General features: G+C 40.9%; 1 protein-coding gene across 1 annotated transcript in view; it reads right to left on the reverse strand.

Annotated features, from left to right (window-relative positions):
- Window positions 1–20,946, reverse strand: part of CNTNAP5 (contactin associated protein family member 5) — a 464,970-nt gene that overhangs the window by 94,273 nt on the left and 349,751 nt on the right. The window contains exon 14 of the mRNA XM_075933060.2: window positions 2,644–2,800. Coding sequence (XP_075789175.2) covers window positions 2,644–2,800 — 157 coding nt within the window. The remainder of the gene's footprint in view (window positions 1–2,643; window positions 2,801–20,946) is intronic.

Consider the following 20,946-nt stretch of genomic DNA (forward strand, 5'->3'; position numbering starts at 1 on the left):
TTCAGGCTGGAAATTTAGAATAGGGGTGCTTAACAGAAAATCATAGCCTAACTCAGAATTTTTACCTTACAACAAACATCTATGAGATCACTAGAAAGTAGCATGGACAAAGAAGGGGAGCACCTTATTTCCTGATGAAACTGTTTGGTCATTCTCTGAAAATACAATTAAGAAAATGAAGAGCGAGAGCTTTCAAAATGTCACTAATATGTACTGATCCCAGAAACAGCCGTGACAAACAGGGTGTGTCTAGACTACTGAGTTTTGTCGACAAAAGTGGGCTTTTGTCGACAAAACTATACCAGCGTCTACACTACCGCTGAGTTCTGTCGACATAACGTTGACAGAACTCAGCAGTTTTGTCGACGCTGGTATACCTCATTTTACGAGGCATAACACCTTCTGTCGACAGAGTTCTGTCGACAGAAGGTGTTATTGCCTGCAGGGTTGCGTCTAGACTACAGGGTTCTGTCGACAAAGCAGCTTGCTTTGTCGACAGAACTCAATGTGTCTGGATGCTCTTTGTCGACAGAAGTTTTGTCGACAGATACTGTCGACAAAACTTCTGTCGACAAAACCCGGTAGTCTAGACGTACCCACAGATTATAAAGAAGGAAACACCCCGCTGAGTCATCCCACGCTGTCAATTTGACCAGCGAGAAAGACTGTGTTTCTACTAATCTTCAATCGCTAATGTTTCAGAGTAAACAGCCCCAGATTTTAGGGAGGATTCTCAAACTTGGAAAGGCACCTCTCTGTTTTCATGTACCCATCTTGAAGTAATAGAGTACTTTTACTCTGCAGATAAAGGCCATTATTCCATCGCTACCCATCTTCACAGCACATGTCGTGCTGTATCTGTAAGGAAAGCCTCTCACACACACATTCTCTCAGCTCCCCGCCTTGGGAGTTGTTGAGTTTGCCCAGCAAATGACATTTTCTACCAAGTCTCTCCTGCTTAGTTCAGCTCCCGTCTGCCCCTCACAATTAGGGAGGGGATGATGAATCAGATACTTCAAACATCTGGGCTGATCAAAACCCAAAGGACCAGAACCTGGTGGCTTTTGGCAAACCACACTGCTTACTGGGACCCATAGCTACTAAACCTGTACACAGAGAGCGAACAAAAGAAAACCAGTCAACCAAACAGTCCAGAGATAAACCAGGCACCCCACCTGCTACGTTTCTCTACTTCCAAGCACAAATCCTGTAGCTACTTCCCCGATATACCTCCATTCGTGGCTTTTGAGTTCACTTAGCAAGTGATTTCTTATATCAAGTCATCCCCCTTTACCTCAGCTTAATCTTATTAACTCTGCACTATCAACAATGATAGCCTTAGAGTGTATGTTTTTGTGACACTAATATTTGGAACAAGATAGAGGTTATTTGTAAAATAAAATGATTGACTGAAAATTTACTAGAGGCAAGATTTTAAAAAATGTTTAATCCAAGACATCCAAAGGTCCAGATCTTTAAAGCATGGCTGCTCTACTCTGAGAATTAGGCCCCTTTTAAGTGCCGCAAGGTGAGTGCCCAATAAGTGAGGTACTTGAAACACTTTTGAGTAGCCGGGTGTGTATCATCATATTACCAGCTCTCTTCCTTCTTTTATTGTGTCCTTTTATTTCTCCAAAATGAGGGCTTCCAAAAGGAAATTTAGATGCTAAATATAATTACATGTTATGGTATATGCTGTATATTTTCTCTCCTATTTTTGCTGCTGAGCTATTAAGTATTATGCATTTTTTCTACAAATAAAGCAGCACAACTCACATCTGTGGATTATCTCTTTTTTTCGGTTTTATTTTTATTATGTTTCAGATAAACATCCTTGGACTTTCAAAAACCATGCCTGTCAATTCTAATCCTCTACAGAACAAGTATGAAATTAATTTGAAAATCTTCAGACTAGCTCTTGGTCAGCAGCTAAAAGTCTTTGTAGGGAAAAGAGAGTAAAAAGAGTTTATAGTCACTTTTTTTCAGCATCAATGAACAGAGTTAGTAAATTAAAGACACAGGTTTACGTAGGGTTTTGAATACATACTTTATAGGTAATAAAACCTTCTATAAAATCTAATCCAAAGTGCACTGAAGTCAAAAAGAGTCTTTCTGCCATCTTCATTTGGATCGACTAATCCAGGCATACATAGAAATATAAATGATTAAACTTGTCTGACAGGATATATTTCCTCTGCTCCTGCCTAGAGCTAATAATTATTGTTTAAGGCCCAAAATCTCCCCTCACTGGCACTCAGAATTTAGAACTGCTATGGGTCTGTGGACTAAAATCATGACATTTTGACTTGGTCACGGTTTTCATTGCATTCTGTTAGACGATTGCCTGAATAAAGCCTTCAAGAATTCAGATCTGCCCAGTGGTAACTAATGGCAGAATTTTGCCCCATGTGCTATTCCCACTGGAAGACTGCATCTGGTATGTGCCTGGTATGTGCTTGAATGAAAATTTGTGCTTCAAAGAAGACAACATTTTACGCGGACACATCTCACAATTAATTACATGGAAGCAAATCAGGTTATATCAGGTATAAAAGAGCAAAGGCTTCAGTTCCTGTCATCCTTGAGTACCCCACCCTCCGTCTCTCCACACGAACAGTATATCAAATGACTTGGTATAATTACCATTCTTCTTTATCGGCATCACAGTTGCAGAAATAGCTCATATCCAGGCAGCTTTCTTCCAGTCCACATGCACACTTCTGAACTCCAGGAAGTGATCCCCCCCAGTAAGGGTGTTTTTCATTGGCGCGGCCAACCCACCAAACGTATGGTATTCCGTCTGGATGAGAGGAAGGGGAAAGAGGACAGAACCATGGTAAGTGCATTGCCCTAAAAGTGGTTGAGTTAAGAAGAAGCTGGGCGCCAGACACAATACAGTAAGGCTATGTCTATGAAGCAAAAACTTGCCAGAGGGTGTTGTGAGGAGTAGGACATTAACAGGGTTCAAAAGGAGCTAGATAAATCCATGTAGGTTAGGTCCATCAATGGCTATTAGCTAAGATGAATAGGAATGGTGTCCCTAGCTTCTGTTTGTCAGGAAATAGATGACAAGAAAGGGATCACATGAGGATTACTTGTTGTGTTCACTCTGGTATTGGCCACTGTCAGCAGACAGGATACTGGGCTAGATGGATCTTTGGCCTGACCCAGTATGGTCATTCTTATGTTCTGTGCATGGACTAGCCTTAAACTGGCCGAATGTACGTAATGGCAGCAGTGAAGACAGCAGAGCACAAGCTAGCAAGCCATGTATGTACTGAGAGTTCATGCAAAGCTTGTACTATCCATACCAAAACCTGAGCTATGCTGTTTTCTCTGCTATCCTTATCCACACGAGCTGGTTCAAACTAGACTAACCAGTGCACAAAGTTTCTGTGCAGACCCACTCTTAGATGCAAATATCACAAGAGGCAACTGCGAGACAGAAGGTGTGATTCAGTTTCATCTGGTGGGACACTTGATAAGACAGCAATAATCATTCATACTATTCCTATGCCTTTTGCTTTCCCGTGTTCCTGTTTGGTCTGTTCTAGTGGATACTGAGCACAAATAGAAGAAATGGACATGCAAGGGTCATAATTACAGCTTGGAGAGAAAGATGGAGGAGCGAGCGTATGTTTTCCTTCCAAGTGTCTCTCAGAAGTTGTGTGGTGTTCCAGTTGCAAATAACCCCTACAAGTGCTTCCTTCATTTTCAGCTGCATTACCATGATAATGCCTGGCTCTAGTGTTTGTGCTATTCTTGAGGAGTCAGGAAATAATTTCCCCACCCTATACAGCATTGTACCACTCTAATGAAGCACTAGGTTGTCGCTACCACCAGTACCAAAAATCTTACATGGTATATTGCAAATCCTCTTTCTAAGCTGCCATTTTTGTCATGATCATTGTTACTCAGGGGTTCTCCTGGTTTGCAAATCTCCAAGAATTGAACTCAGATTTTGCTGTGGACTTAAAGTTTACGCAAGGACCCTATTGAGTGTTCAATGGGAGCAGGACCAAGCTTTTTATTATATATATACTGGGGGAGAAATTCACCATACAAGGCCCCATGAAAAACTACAAAAGATCTTCTATGCTGAATTTCACCCTGTGCAATTATCTTTTACCCACAGGAGAGCTAAATTCAGTGGGCTCTAAATGCAATACATCAGGTTTCAGGCATTAATCATGAGAGTCAATAACCAGACCACAGACATCCTAAAATCAACTGATTATTAATTTCCTAAGATTAACTTTGTCTTCCCACACAGTCAACTTGTTATCTTCTTAATCTCTACATCAAGACATTTAATCAGTTGCAAATAAAAGTAGGTACAAATTTTAGCAAAATTGACATATCAAGGTTTTTTTTAAATCTTAGAAACTCCGGAAAAAAATAAACAAACTCCAGTGATAACGTGGAAGAATATTGGTCTATTCATCTCTGTCATTTGCAAATATTTTCATAGACTATTCCTAATTATGAAAGGCAATTCACTCTAAAATGTGAAATATAATCATAGTTAATAATGAGTGTTAGAGAATAATTAAGTTGAGCATAAAATGAACTCAGCACAGAAAAACCTCGTACTTGTTTTCTCTCTAACCTTACAAAAGTGTAATGTAATACACGGAGAAAAATACAAAGCAACAGTTCTCATGACATCATCAATTAGAACCCATGGACTTTGACCAATGCTCGCTGGTGCTCATTATAAAAATGAAAGTGCAAAATAATTTATGGATGTATCCTACTAAAATGAGTATTCTCAATTTAGGTCTTACCCTATATCATCAACATGCTTCATTTTGTATCTTGGTTTTTTGTTGTTGCTTTTCAACAAGAATCTAGACAATAACTAAATTGGGTTACAAAAGTGAATCATTATGATAGATGAAACAGGTCCACAAACACTGTACTGAGAAATTACGTGAGAAACCTTGGCATAAGAATGTTTGCCCAATAAAAGGATACTTTTACCAGCAACCAAAATAGACATTGTATAGAAATATTTCATCTAATTAAAAAAGTGTTCGGTCTGGAAAAAACAATATTTAAACAAAATAAAACCTCTGAGCAAACAGCCAACAATAGTATACATTAATCAAAATCAATCTGGGTTTTATAGCTTGCTTATCAGGGTCATTAAACTGAAGCATAACATACTGATAAGGAGCCATACATGGGTAGTAAGAATGCACATTTTTATAATGGTTTTTTCATGTCCTACTGCATGTATTTTATTGAGCTAAACTAACATTTTTATACGGACCCTAAAGAGGTAGCAGTACTATAGTTTGAGTAATTTAAAACTAGACTGAATAAAACATTCACTGAATGGACGAGTCTTACACTGCCAGGGGAATGGACTCTATGATCTAATATTTTTTTTTTAGGATTGTCTTTATAAAACCCAATTATGCCACCCTCTCTCAAGATCAGTAGTCCCATGGAAATCAATGGCAACATTGGAGAAAATTAGACCCATTCCATTCTAGGCTCTGATTCAGCAGAGTCATCATCTCAGCAAAGTACGAAACTACGCGCTTAAATTTCATTTCTCTGTTTAACTAAACCAGGGTCCTAGACATTCCAGAAATATAAATAGTTAGCAATAATAATGGCATGTCTTAGTCGTAATAATAATGACGGTCTTAGTTACATCAGTACCCTCATTCACAGCTTCCATAGCAACAGAGGTGTTGGCTTGCAAGTGGAGTTGTCTTGCAAGGGTGTAGCAAGCAGCGGAATGGAGATCAGAATTTGGCCAGCAGATGTCAAGCTTCATTCTTGAATGTCAATAGCAATCAAATTGTCATTTGTATCATAGGCTTCCCTCCTTCACTATTCATTGTGTAACAACAATACATTTCTTGCTGCTGTCTCTGAAGTCAATGGCGCTAACTCAGGGATAATTTTTGGTCTTGGGGCAAATAAGGGAGTAGGAATGCCATTTTAAATATCTCTGAATAAAAGCCCGCTCCTTATCAAGTACCACCATTCAATGTGTCAGGGTATGTCTACACTACCCCGCTAGTTCGAACTAGCGGGGTAATGTAGGCATACCGCACTTGCAAATGAAGCCCGGGACTTGAATTTCCCGGGCTTCATTTGCATAAGCGGGGAGCTGCCATTTTTAAAACCCCGCTGGTTTGAACCCTGTGCAGCGCGGCTACACGGGGCACGAACTACTGTTACTCCTCGTGAAATGAAGCCTAATTCGAACTACCTAGTTTGTGCCCCATGTAGCCGCACTGCACGGGGTTCAAACCAGCGGGGTTTTAAAAATGGCGGCTCCCCGCTTATGCAAATGAAGCCCGGGAAATTCAAATCCCGGGCTTCATTTGCAAGTGCGGCATGTAGACATACCCTCAGTTATTTATTTTGTCCACAATAGGACGACAAGAGCCTATTGTACAAATAAATACATTCGAGTTTATACATTTCTTTCTCAAGTTGTAATAGACAAACAACTCATAATGGACATATTAGGATTCTTCTTATAGACAATGCTGGTGCTCTAGTGGGGAAATAGAGCAACTGGAAAGAGTCAATAAATTTTAAAAACAACAGCCCACACCACAGATAGCGCCGGAGATTTAATTTCCCCCAATATATTTCTTCACAAGCTGCATAAGGCCCTCTTTGTGTAGTTAAACAAATCCTCTAAAAGAGGCAGCAATTACATTTCCAGTGAAGCATTGGCAGTAAAGGTAATATTGTGTGTTCTTACTGTCCAGGAGGCTCCACAAACAGCTGTCTGATTTATGTTACTATTCTTTCCCTCACCAGCAAGCACTCCTCCAAAACAAAGCATTGTGTAGTTGAATGCCAACAATGAACTTAAATCAATGGGTGGATGCCTAATGTGTTCTTCATCTCAAATCTATTTTGCAGCAAGCCAGATTCCACTGTCTAATAGGCTGGAGCGTGCAGGCCTCCAAAAGTAGGTTTACACTGCAAATAGGCACCTGTGGTTGGACATGACAACTGACTCTGTCTAGGAGGCTGTTTAATTGTGGTGTAGACATTCAGGCTAAGACTGGAACTCTCCCTCTGTGTCGGCAAGTTTGAGTCAGCTGACGATGGCCAGTTGTAGGTTTTTAATTGCAGTGTAGACATAACTCAAGAGGCCAGCAGCAGTGCTCCAGCAATGAAGACGTGCTTCCTGGTAATTTTCTCTAAGGCTGTATCTAGACTGCAGGGTTTTTTCAAAAAAAGTAGCCTTTTTTTCGAAAAAAAACTTCACCTGCATCTAGTCTACAGCCACGTTCTTTCGAAATTAAATCAAAAGAACGCGGCTTTTCTTTCGACAGTGCTACTCCTCATTTCACGAGGAAGAATGCCTTTTTTCGAAAGTGCTCTTTTGAAAAAAGGCGTTCTTGAATGCCAACAGGGCTTTTTCGAAGGAGAGAGCATCCAGACTGCCTGGGTGCTCTCTTCCGAAAAAGCGGCTCACTTTTTCGAAAGAAGGGAGTGCAGTCTAGATGCTCTTTTTTGAAAGGAGCTTTTTCGAAAGTATCTTTCGAAAAAGCCTCTTTCGAAAGAGGCTTGCAGTCTAGACATAGCCTAAAAGATAAATGACAAGAGGTTGGTGGCATAGAAAGAAGATCAATTTACTGTTACCCAATCTGCACATTTAAGGGGCTCTTATGGAATGTTGGTCATGCAGGTGTCTCATGTTCTACAGGCAATTCACAGGAAAAAAAATTGTCCTTTTAAAGACCATGTAGTCTTCCTGTCCTCCTCGGTTTACTCAAATTTTACATAAAAACCAGTATTTAGACAGCTAGGCTTATGAGATGTTTTTAAAGCCAGTTTTTATGGGCTTGGGATGAATGTTTAGGCATTTCAAGTGAGAGTATTGCAAGCCCCCACCTGTCCAAATTGTGAGTGCACAGAATCCAAATGTGCAAATGTTAAAATAGGTGCACAAATCGATATTTGCTCACTCAGTTTTATTTTGAGAGTCACACCAGTGGATTTTTTTTTCTGGCCCATTGAGTCTTTAGGCTTTTCTGTGCAACAAACATTTATCTTGTAAGTTCACTTATCACATGTAATCATTCAGAAGGCAACTTTCCAAACAGTTGTGTTTCCTAAGGCATTAGGAGAAAATTATTACACAGAAATAAATCCAGAGTGAGTCTGTGGAGAACTGGAATAGAGAGCAGGATCTTAACATTACTAGTTAAGGTTACATTTCTAGAGTTAAACTGGAGACATATTTATAACAATATTATATTTAGAGAAATTGTCAAGATTTGTTTGCATCATTTTCCCCAGAGCCTTTTCTAGCTATTATAAGCAAAATCCAATGATGGAAACAGAACAAGATAAATTGGATCACACATTACGCTTCTGTGCTGTTCAAACCTATTTTCTGACTTCAATAACTACACCACTAATACTAGCAGGCTTCTAGGATTTCTAAGTCAATAGGAATTTGTCAATTAAAGATCTTTTTCACTGACTCAGAGAACTAATGTATTGTTAGTGGTCTGTTGAAATATTGGGAACCTGCTACAATGAAATAATTTTGTCCGGCCATTTTTCTGCTCATAATTGTCTTATAAAGAATCAAACCATGATAAAGATGCAATTAACTGAATTAAATATAATTATTTTATTTTTTCATACAGTACAATGGCCAAAAAAGGCTGAATATCTTAAAGCTGCTATTTTCCCTTCCATAAACAGAAAGATCCAAGTATCAAGAGAGACACTGAAAATAGGAAAAAAATTATCTCAGAATTGGGGAAGGCAATCAAAGGCAATTCTGAGCTAGCCTACAGAGAGAAACATCTAAAATATGTTTGTGCTATCCATTTGTAACACACAATATCTGTAGCTACAAATGGCTCACTCAACACCCCAAATATTACATAGACTGAAAAGAGCTGAAACAGACTTAGGGCGGTTGATATTTAAAATACCATGGTAACCAATTTCTATTGTACTATGGTAAGATCTGGGAGAAGAGTAAGATTCATGAGTGACAGATTGATGTTTTTGATTGTCTTTTTATCAGCTGATCCATATTAAGGGACAAGATCAAACAGCAATGAGAAGAAAATTTGTAGCTTAACCTCCATCAGCACTGGTTTGTTCTTGGTGCATTTCCCAGTTTTTTCGTATTATTAGTATGGAAGGCAAACAAACTACAAAGGGTGTTTACCAAGGAATGCTGGTATATGAACAGTAAGCACATGATTGCCAAACATTTCAGTGGCCTGACAAGACTGCCAACGATGGAGATAGTGTGAAAGTCCAACCAAACTGTCTAAAGGAATTAGCTTGAGAACAGTGAAAGTGGTGCTTGATCTGTGAGGACTCAGGTCACATGTATCTTTAGGATTTTCCTTGGTGATGATTTTTTTATACACAGCTTGTGGCATTGCCTTATAGTCCTGAGGGAAATTCTGTTTAGTGAATTTCAGTGATATAGAGCAGCTCAAAAAGCATGAAACAACTTTGCAAATGGTTTTGCAATTTGATAGTTCTTTCAGTTTTATAAAATTTGCTATGGACCAATTTTTCCCCTTTTTTGGCTACATTTTCCATGTTATTTTTCCACCAATATATTTTAAAAATCAAAATAGCTGAAAAGCCCCACTTTCAGTAAGTTTGTGTGTGAAAATTACTTTAGTAAAAATTACCATAAAATTGGGAAAATGTCATGGAAAACAAATTTTCTTTAATATTCACAATTTGTTGTAAAAATTGTGTGGTTTTTAAAAGGGTCTTTTTTCAGTGAAAAAAATTCAACCAGCTCTATAGTGTTAATGAAAAAAATCTATGTTAATTTAAATGACAATGCAGAAATTTTGGAGAACAACTAATGATGCAAAGGGAAATGGTTTTAGTCTTTTGTGTGTGAGCCATTATGTGCTTTGCTATACTTGAGAATCCACAGTAGTTGACCCATTTTTACGTCTCTTAAATTCTCCTACCATACCTGTAAACTGACATAGCTCTTCTGATGTTAGCTTGACTCAATGAAGTTCTACCATCTGAGAATCTATCTGGTCCTGTTTCCTCATGATTGGTTGGTTCACTTGGTAAAGCCTGAGATGTTCTTGTCTTGGAAAAGCTTAGGCCATATCTCCATTTACCGGAGGATTGATGCTCTGATGATAAATCTTCCATGGTCCAATTTAGCGGGTCTAGTAAAGACTCACTAAATCAAATGCTGAAAGTGCTCCTGTCAGCACCATTACTCCTTACTGTTGTGGGGAGTAAGAGACATCAAAGAGAGAGTTTCTCCCACCATCTTCTTCCTGTGGAGATGGCGCCAAGCATGGCTTAAGTTATAGCTAGAGTTGAGTACCTTAAGCCGACCTTCACCCTGCAGTGTAGACCTGGTCTTACTAAAATTAAACAAGTGAACAAACAAAAATAATCAAAATAAGATGGCACCCTTTAACAGAAAGTGCTACTTGTATTAAACAAGTAGCTAATCCAGTTGGCTGATTTTCTTTATGCTATGCTGTTTTCACATGAAACATGGTTTAACACTCGTTTCATTTTTCCCCCAACATACTGGTAGTGACTGTCTTTTGCTCACTCATAGAATCACAGAGCAGGAAGAGACCTCAGGAGGTCATCAAGTCCAGCCTCATGCCCAAAGCAGGACCAATCCCAACTAAATCAATCCAGCCAGGGCTTTGCCAAGCTGAGACATAAAAACCTCTAGGGATGGAGATTACATCACCTCCCTAGGGAACCAATTCCAGTACTTCACCACACTCCTAGTGAAATAGTTTTTCCTAATATCCAACTTAGACCTCCCCCACTGTAACTTGAGACCATTGCTCCTTGCTCTGCCATCCATCACTGCTGTGAACAGCCTCTCTCCATCCTCTTTGGAACCTCCCTTCAGGAAGTTAAAGACTGCTATCAAATCCCCCCTCACTCTTCTCTTCTGCAGACTAAATAGGACCAAATCCTTCAGCCGCTCCTCGTAGGTCATGTGCACCAGCCCCCTCATCACTTTGATTGCCCTCTGCTGGACCCTCTCCCATGTGTCCACATCCTTTCTTTACTGGGGGCTCCAGGACTGGACGCAATACTCTAGATGTGGCCTCGCCAGTGCCGAATAAAGGGAAATAATCACTTCTCTAGATCTGCTGGAAATACTCCACCTAATGCAACCTAATATACCATTAGCCTTCTTGGCTACAAAGGCGCCCTGTTGACCCATCTCCAGCTTCTCATCCACTGTCATCCCCAGGTCCTTTTCTGCAGAACTGCTACTTAGCCAGTTGGCCCCCAGCCTGTAACAATGCTTGCCATTCTTCCATCCCAAGTTCATGAAATCTATATCTAGAATCAAGGTTTGTGTCTGAACAGCTTATTCAACAACTAGCCAAACCAAATGCCAAAGGTGGCAAAGTCAAGCACTCAGAGTTGCACGGTAGCCTTAATTCTGGAATTATCTAACTTGGAATGCCCTCTGTCCCTTGTATACGTGCATTATGATATGGTCTTCATATTATCACATCACTTTTCCTTAGGATCCCTTCCTCGTTCGGTCCCCAAACAGATCCATCCTTTGCACTGAATCATGGTTGAAGAATGAAGGGGGCTGTTGTCTATAGGTCATGGAGCTTGTGTGTGTTACACAAGTTGTATGAAACCTTGAGGGCAAGGTTTTCCAAGATTCTTAGATTCCAGTGGAAGAAAGGACCATTGAGATCTCTCTCCTGCATAATGTGGACCACAGAGCTTCCTCAAAATCACCTTTGGAGCATATCAGAAAAACAATCCAATCTTGATTTAAATTGTTTCAATGCATAATTACTTGGATTAAAAAAAAATGCCTTATTTCAATATTGATTTTATCAAGCTTCAACTTCTGGCCACTGGATGGTTTTTATAACATTCCCTGTTTGCATAAAGAGTCCACTATTAACTATTTTTTCCCCTTGTAGGTGCTTACAGACTGATCGGGTCACGCCATAACCATCTCTTTGTTAAACTAAATAGACTGAGCTCCTTGACTATCAGGTTTCTTTTCTAACACTTCAATCATTCTTAGGGTGTGCTCTGAACTCTCTCCAGTTTATCGACATCTTTCTTGAATTCTGGGCATCAGAACTAGAAACAGTGTTATTGCAGCTGTGATACCAGTGCCAAATAGAGAGGTAAAATAACCTTGGTATTCCTACTTGAGATCCCCGTTTGTGTGTTCCAGGATCTCCTTAGCTCTTTTGGCCACTGCATCACACTGGGTCTCATGTTCAGCTAATTATCTACACTACCCGCAAATATTTTCTCCAGTCACTGCTTCCTAGGATAGAGTTCCTCATTCTAAGGATGGCCAACGTTCTTCGTTCTTGGATGAAAATATTTACACATAACCATATTGAAACATATTTTTTTTTGCTTGCACCCAGTCTATCCAGTGATCAAGATCGCTCTCTGTCAGTGACCCATCCTCTTCATTGTACGCAATTCTCCCCATTTTTACATAATCTGCCAGCTTCATCAGTTTACTTTTATGTGTTCTTTGAAGTCACTGATAAAAAGATGTGAAATAGCATAAGGATCCCACAGGAAACAGACTTACTTGATGAAGATGCCCTATTAACAATTACATTTTGACACTTATTAGTTAACTGATTTTTAATTCATCCAATATGTGCTGGGTTGATTTTATATTGTTCTAGTGTTTTAATCAAAATGTTGTCTGGCACCAAGTCAAATGTCTTAAAGAAATCTAAGCATATTATGTCAACCTTACCACCTATATAAACTCAATTAATAGTCTAATCCAAAAAATATATAACAAGTTAGCTTGACATTATCTTCCTTAAACCCATAGGGATCAGTATTAACTACATTACCCTCCTTTAGCTGTTTGTTCTATACAAGGTCTAACTAATACATGTTCTGTACTGCTCAGCTACACTGCTCAACGGCTACAGAAGTAGGATGTGAATAGTCCTTTATTGATTACCATAAATGATTGGGGTCTTGGGTTTATATCTCATATAAAGCCAGCAACTTTAGCAGAGCATTGCATCCTAATGCATTTCTGGTGCCACTTTCATTAAACACCAACCCTTCCTGCAGCACCTGGGCTTTCTCTGAGGTTCTTCTATCCAACTAATGGTCCAGTTTAAATCTTCTGACAATAGGATTTTGAGAGCAAATGGCAGCCTGACTCAATTTTAATTCCAAAATGAAAGAAATGCATTCTAATGGTTATCCCTCCTCTAGTGGAGAAAGCTCCTGGACACATTCCTTGATTTTGTCCACTGATCTGCTTTGGTTTATGAGATCATGGCTTGAGGTGGACTTGTTGCTCACTTTGGGGCATGTCTACACTAGGAAATGATTTTGAAATAACTTACGGGTATGTCAACACTACAGCGTTATTTCAAAATATCTAATTTCAAAATAGTTCACTTGAAATAGCTTATTTCAAAATAACACGTCTAGACACAAAATGCATTTAGAAATAGTATTTTTCTATTTCAAAATAGTGCGTCCACACTGAGTGGATGCTGAATCACATTTAAGGCTCGTTGGAACCAGTTCCGGCAGGGCATCAGGTCAGAAGTTACCTTGTGGCCAGGGCAGTCAGCAGGGCACCCTGGGAAGGGCTGGAGGCCCCCTATTTCGAAATAAGCATCTACACGGTGCTTATTTCGAAATAGCAATTTCAAAATTGGCACTATTCCTCGTGGAATGAGGTTTACCAATTTCAAAATAAGCCCTTCACTATTTTGAATTAATTTCGAAATAACGGAATGGCTGTGTAGATGCTAGGAAAGTTATTTCAAAATAACTGCTGTCATTTTGAAATAACTTTGCTGTGTAGACATACCCTCAATTTGAAATAACTAATGAAATAACAAAATCAAAATAGCGTGTCCACACTACAGGGGAGCCTCAAAGTTAATGAGAGGCAGGCTTTGTTACTGTGGATGTGCTACTTCAACTTAGAGCCCCAGGAAGCACTGGGGAGTAGTTCTCTCCAGTTACTCTGGAGGGAGTAGTTATTTCAAAATAGCAGCAGCGTAGTGTACACATTAATGCTATTTTGAAATAACTATTTTGAAATAAGCATTATTCCCCGAGGAAAGTGGGACTACAGATTTTCAAATAGCCAGCCCATTACTTCAAAATAGCATGTTTGGTAGTGTGGACATTTCTGTTATTATTTCAAAATAAGGGGGGGGGGTATTTCGAAATAACTCCCTAGAGTAGACCAGGGCACAGTGAGAAACAACCCTACACCAGTCCTTTGGAGCATCTACATGATCAAATAATCTCCTTTCTGCTCCTCCTCTGATAAATGACTGTAAAAAATGGAATGATTTCCTCAACAGATCTGCTCCATGTGTTGATTTGTAGGTCTATCTTCTGATAGTGATGACAAAAGTATGGTTATCTTCCATTTTTTTTTCTTGCTACCACAGCAGAGCCAACCCAGGTAGGGAAGAAGGCACTTGCGTTTCTTCTGTCTTGGGCATTGTAGGAAAAACTATTAACTCTATCCTAGCTGGATACTCAAAAACAATGCCTTGTGCACTGGGGGTAGTTGAGGATGGAATGTGGCATGCAGAGTCTTTATTATTAATGTTGGTTTATGAGCCAGCAAAAACACACGTTGACTTTCAGTTCCCAGGCTTATTTTGCTGAGTTAGCCGTTGGAAAACATCTATTTACTGAGCCAATCTGATCAGGAAATCATTGAGACAATGTCATTCCTATGGGGCACTCCTTTCAGAATAAAACCACCGTTTGAGTTCTAAAACGGGAAGACAATAACCAGAGAAGCTCAGAGCAATGACTGGCCCATTGGAAATCAAAAGATATCCTGGATAAATATACTGTATTGCTGAACCGGTATAATAAGAATAAATACACATATTAGCAACAGTAGATGAATTACATATATAAATAGACAAGGAAGTTGACCAGCAGAGCCACAATAATGCTGCAAACTATATATACAAATCACATTGGAATCTGGTGTGAAAGTGATGCGGATGACAGGTCTCACCGGGTTACAGTGGGGTAATATATTTTAAGCAGAAATTCCCTAGTGAAATAAACAAGTTCTGCCAAAAAAATTTGAAGGTATGACACGTCTGTTATTGGCATGATGCCTAGACCTTTGGGAAACAAGGATGCGACAATGAGACTTTCACCAAATACATTAATTGGTGCAAGTGATCAGGTTTTGGGTAGGAGAAAAATCGGTTATTTTCCCCTCTAAAACGTCGCAAATTATAATCAGATCTAAAAATCCATTTCAGTTATTTATTTGGATGTATTCAAAACATTTAAGAGTACCTAGCTGGGACCATAAAGGCCTTTGCTGAAGCCACAAGTCTAGCCCTGCAGGCAAAAAACACCTCTGCATGTTGGGTCCTTCCCAACCATGTTTGACTCTCTGCATGTTGGGTCCTTCAAAGTATTTGAATGCTTCAATATCTTTGATATAGGTGAGAGGATTATTCTAAGAGGGGTGGTTGAGATTCTGTGGCCTGCACTGTGCAGGGGGTCAGACTAGATGATCATAATGGTCCCTTCTGACCTTAAAGTCTATGAATATGAATGAAAAAAAATCAGTGACCTCTTTGAAGCCAAGAAGAAGATGGATGGTTCCCCAGGCACCCATCCCAACCCTCCTGGTGCCCAGCTCTGTTCTTAGCTCTTACCGCCCAACCGAAATGTCTGGGGAAATAAATAAGAGTTGCAGCATAGCCTGGAGGTCCACAGAGCTGAAGCATTTTTCAGATAAAGGTGAGGGGAGGGAATTCCAAATGTCAGGGGTCCTTGCAGGGCATGACCTGAACTCTGGAATTGACTCTCCTCATTTGAGCTGGTTTTGATCACCACTAGCTTGGAGGCTAATTAGCTAGTAACAAATTAGGATCTTTCCATAAAGCCAGGTCAGGGGTAGAGCAGGATAGGAAGTAAAGTGGATACTGCTCAGGATAGGAAAGGCTGGCAGCACATAGAACTGGTCACAGCTTTGGAACCTCAATATTCTGGGGATCGCCAGAGAGCAGCACAGGCTAGGCTAGCTGCTGCTATAATTCTGAAACGGAGAAAATGAATTGTGTGCTCTCCCATACCATGCCAAGCCAACACTTCCATGGCCCTGTCCTCTTCTTGCCATACCTGTGCCATTCAGAAATGCTACTGCAGTAGTTCTTGCTATTTGGGGCCAATCTAGATGAACCGGGAACTAAAGCCTGGGGTTTATAACTAATTCCTGTGCAAGAGCAAAAAGGGGAAGAGGGTTGGAAAAAAGACAGAAATTCTGATGTCCCCTCTCCCTCCATTGCTTTCCTGTACTGGGTTACTCACAACCTAGCTAGTAAGGAAGCCATACTGGAAAGCCACGGTAGATACATTTCTGGGAGACTGATGGGAATTCTCCAAATGTGTTAGATTCGGAAGAACAATGAATATAATTGAAGATGACAATGGCCAAACTTGGCTAATATTTCCGTAGTATGGTAGGGGGCTCGACTCACCACTGAACCCACACTGTGCTCTGTGCAAAGATGGCTTTAAGCTCCCTTTGCTCTCCCCTGGGGGCCACCAGCTGCTGGCTAGTCACTAGCCCAACTGAGCAGCCTGAAGGTTGCTTTATCCTTCAGTATCCAGCAGTGAACACTGAGGACCAATAGGGCAGCAGGGGATGAGCAATGCATATGGACTCCTTGGCCACTCCCCCAAGTCTCTGCCACACTCCCAATGCAGACAGTCTGCCCAGGGGCCATTTAAATGGGATTTAAGGTGTGACTGTGCTGCTAGAATACGCCAATCTGCTGAAACATGCCAAACTGTCTGAGCACTGTAGGCACCACACCCATCTGGAGGTAACATTCAGCAAGGTGGGTGTAGAATCAGTCATCTAGGTGCATACAAGCTTCCCCTAATATAGCTAATAAAGCCACATTTTACTGGTCCCCAGACACATTAATGCAGGGTGAACCTCCGTAATCTGGCACTCTTTGGACCTGACCAGTTCTGAACCAGAGAATTTGTTGTACTACAGATGGTCAATATTGTCTAGCAGCATTATCAACACTTGCACTGTTTACTGGGATGTTAGAAGATATTGAGGAGTAAATTAGAGCTAAATAACAGCACAGAACACTGAGCACCAAGACTGGTGGCTGTAAACCCGTGGTCACCAACCAGTAGATCGCGATCTACCGGTAGATCTCAGGGGCTCTAAGAGTAGCTCTTGAGCCCTCTCTGAACTGCGCGCCTGCACAGTACATTTACATTAGATTTCCTCATTTGAGGAGCAGCTACTCACCAAGCAACAACGCAGGTGAGTAGCTGCGAGGAATGGTGGGAGCTGGGAGGTCGGGAGGGCTGAAACACTCCAGCAAGCTGACTGTGGCTTTCAGCTGAAAGAGGCTGCCCCATGCACCAGCTGATCGGCGGCTTCTCCTCTGAGCTTGCCCACATGGAGCTTGGTGCACCCTGGCTGAGCGCCATGGCCAGCTGGCCGGGCAGCCACTTCTCTTCCCTCCAGCTCGGCTGCCCTGAGCTCAGCCCAGGGAGGCTGCGTCTAGCTCCAGCTGTGCTGAAGCAAGCTTCCCAGGCTGAGCACAGGATCACAGATGCCCATCTGATGGACTGTATACGACTAGCAATCTCAGACTACAACCCAGACTTCAAGACACTGGCAGATACTGTTCAGTCACAGGTGTCACACTGAGACTTTGTTATTGGAAGAAAAAATATATAATTATCAATACTTGAATTTAGATTTACAAAATAGCAGAGAACAAAATGTATAATTGTAAATGCTTCATTTGACATTTAAATAGCATGAATTAAAAACACCATTTATTTCATAACTTTAGACATGTGATTTTAACTTTATATATTGCATAATTTAAAAATAAACTGTTTAACAGAGTGTATAAGGGCTGGGGATAGCAAGTGATGGACAGGAGAATAGAGAGGACGGGGCTTCAAGGAAGGGGCGGGGCGGTAGATCTTCGCCTGTTCTGAGACTTAAAAAGTGATCTTGGGTGTAAAAAGGTTGGAGACCACTGCTGTAAACAAACTTTATGTGACCATGGAAAACTTGGCTGTGTCCATGATAAGTGGACATCCAACTAACTAAAATCACGCCGGACCACGGATGCTGCCGGACCATAGACTATTAACCTAGAGAGGTTCAACCTGTACTTCTAAGTGAATTTCTTCATAGTTGAAAATGTTAAAAATACATTAAAGGGCAACTAATTACATAATTACTGGTGCAACACTGAAATTCATGGAGGCAGAATGGGTTCAGCAATTAAAATCAGTAGTTAATGTTCCACATAGTGTAAGAGGGAACTCCGCAACAATACAGAAATGCAGTCAATTTCAACATAAAGACATACACAAGCTAGAGCACAGAGCTGGCTCAGTTGTCCTCTGCTCAGAGTGTAATTAGATCTCCTTTGATCTAAGCAGCAGGGACATCATTTGTCATCTACGGGAATGCAGGAGTGCTGTGAGACTGGGCCGTTTAGAAAAATGCAGCTGTAGCAGAACATATGTATAAGCAACTCCATGAAATGAACTGGCTATAAGCCAGCATATAAGGAGGAAAAAAACCCAAGAGATTATAAATGAGAAAACTGGTAGGATAGTTTGCTCAAACGACTCCCATTGATACACACTGACAAATTTTAAAGGTCAGGATGAAAATAATCTGTCTTCTTTAGGGAGCATCTTAATTAACCTTGAACTATTTTTTTTACCCGGTTTCCTAATGCGTTATTTTTTTTAAACCACATAAACGGTCTTGGGCTCCTATATCTATGACAATGGAAAGAAGCATGTGTATATATGCACTCTGGTTCCCTGTATTGAATGGAAGGGGACTTGCACAGGTATGGGGCCTTGGTCCTATGCCCTTAACCAAGGTTCTCATTTCAACCATGTAGGTAAGGGCCTGTTTTTCAGCACCAGTACGAGAATCTGGTTTCTATCCCCCCTCTTACAATGATGTTTGGAAAGGGCATAGCGTGCAATGGATTGAGAAATACAGAGCTCCAAATAACCACAGAATGGTTACGATACCATATACATTCAAAGTGAAGCCACATTTTGCCACTCTTACTCCTGGGCTATGTCTCGATTGCATCCCTTTTTCGTAAAAGGGATGCAAATTAGACGTATCGCAATTGCTAATGAAGCGGGGATTTAAATCTCCCCTGCTTCATTAGCATAAAAATGGCTGCCACTTTTTTTCGGCACAGAGCTTTGCCGGAAAAAAGCGCCAGTCTAGATGTTGATCTTTCGGAAAATAAAGCCTTTTCCGAAAGATCCCTTATCCCTTATTTTAAGAGGGATAAGGGATCTTTTGGAAAAGGCTTTATTTTCCGAAAGATCAACATCTAGACTGGCGCTTTTTTCCGGCAAAGCTGAGCTAGCATACATAATGTAGTAAGGTGCTACTTGTAGAATCATAGAATCATAGAATACTAGAACTGGAAGGGACCTCGAGAGATCATCAAGTCCAGTCCCCTGCCCTCCCTGTAGGACCAAGCACCATCTAGATCATCCTTGATAGATGTCTATCCAACCTGCTCTTAAATATCTCCAGTGATGGCGATTCCGCAACCTCCCCAGGCAATTTATTGCACTGTTTAACAACTCTGACAGTTAGGAATCTTTTCCTAATGTCCAACCTAAACCTCCATTGCTGCAATTTAAGCCCATTGCTTCTCGTCCTATCATAAGAGGCCAAGGAGAACAATTTTTACTCCCTCCTCCCTGTGACACCCTCTTAGATACAGGAAAACCGCTACCATGTCCCCTCTCAGTCTTCTCTTTTCCAAACTAAACAAGCCCAATTCCTTCAGTCTTTCCTCATAGCTCATAGATTTCTAGACCTTTCATAATTTTTGTTGCTTTTCTCTGGACCTTCTCCAATTTCTCCACATCTTTCTTGAAATGTGGTGCCCAGAACTGAATGCAATACTCCAACTGAGGCCTAATCAGTGCAGAGTAGAGCGGAAGAATGACTTCTCAAGTCTTGCTCACAGCACTCCTGTTAATGCTTCCCAGAATCATGTTTGCTATTTTTTTGTGACAGTGTCATACTGTTGACTCATGTTTAGCTTGTGGTCCACTATGACCCGCAGATCCCTTTCAGCACTACTCCTTCCTAGACAATCACTTCCCATTCTGTATGTGGGAAACTGATTGTTCCTTCCTATACTTGTTTCATAGCGTCCTCTGAAAGTCATGGCAGTGTCAATGAGTAATGCTTTCTAGCATCTCCAGGTAGGAAACTTCATGCCATGACAGCAGATGATTAACCGGTCTCAGCTATTCGTGCTTTTGTCATCTCTTGGCCAGACTACAGCAATAGGCTACATCTGGCCATGAAGCCTTTAGCCCATAGAAAACTCCATCTAGTACAGATTGCTCCAGTGCATCTCCTTAGCAACACGGGCTAGCACACGGACGTCAGACTTGTCCTTCGCTGGCTACATGGACTTCCCACACACTATGGAAGCAACAAGGATCTGGACTTTATCATCAAATCAATCAATGGCCTGGACCCAGCATATCAAAAATATAACATGAAGTTCTGGGGTGCAGATTGGGGCCAGCAACTCTGCTCCTGGGACTTTCCACCATAAGATAAAATTTGTCCGATCAGGAGACAGAGTTTTCTCAGTGGCCAGCTGAAGACTGTGCAAGTCATGACTGAATTACAGACCATCCTAACCAACACAACACTCTATAGTAAGTGGTTTCACTCAACCCTGGGTGCCTGACTGGTGCTCAGGCCTATACTTATTAGTCTGGTGGCCCCTTTAAGACAGTGGGGCCTGAGGGAGGGGCAGGCTGCAATGCCCCCACCAACCTGAATATCAAAACAGCCCTGACCCTGGTTTAGGGAAGGGCAGGCAAGCAAACAATTCCAAGAGTCAGTTTTAGCCC

The sequence above is a fragment of the Pelodiscus sinensis genome, chromosome 7 (genome assembly GCF_052426305.1).
Source record: "Pelodiscus sinensis isolate ZL-2025 chromosome 7, ASM5242630v1, whole genome shotgun sequence".
NCBI classification, from domain to species: domain Eukaryota; kingdom Metazoa; phylum Chordata; order Testudines; family Trionychidae; genus Pelodiscus; species Pelodiscus sinensis.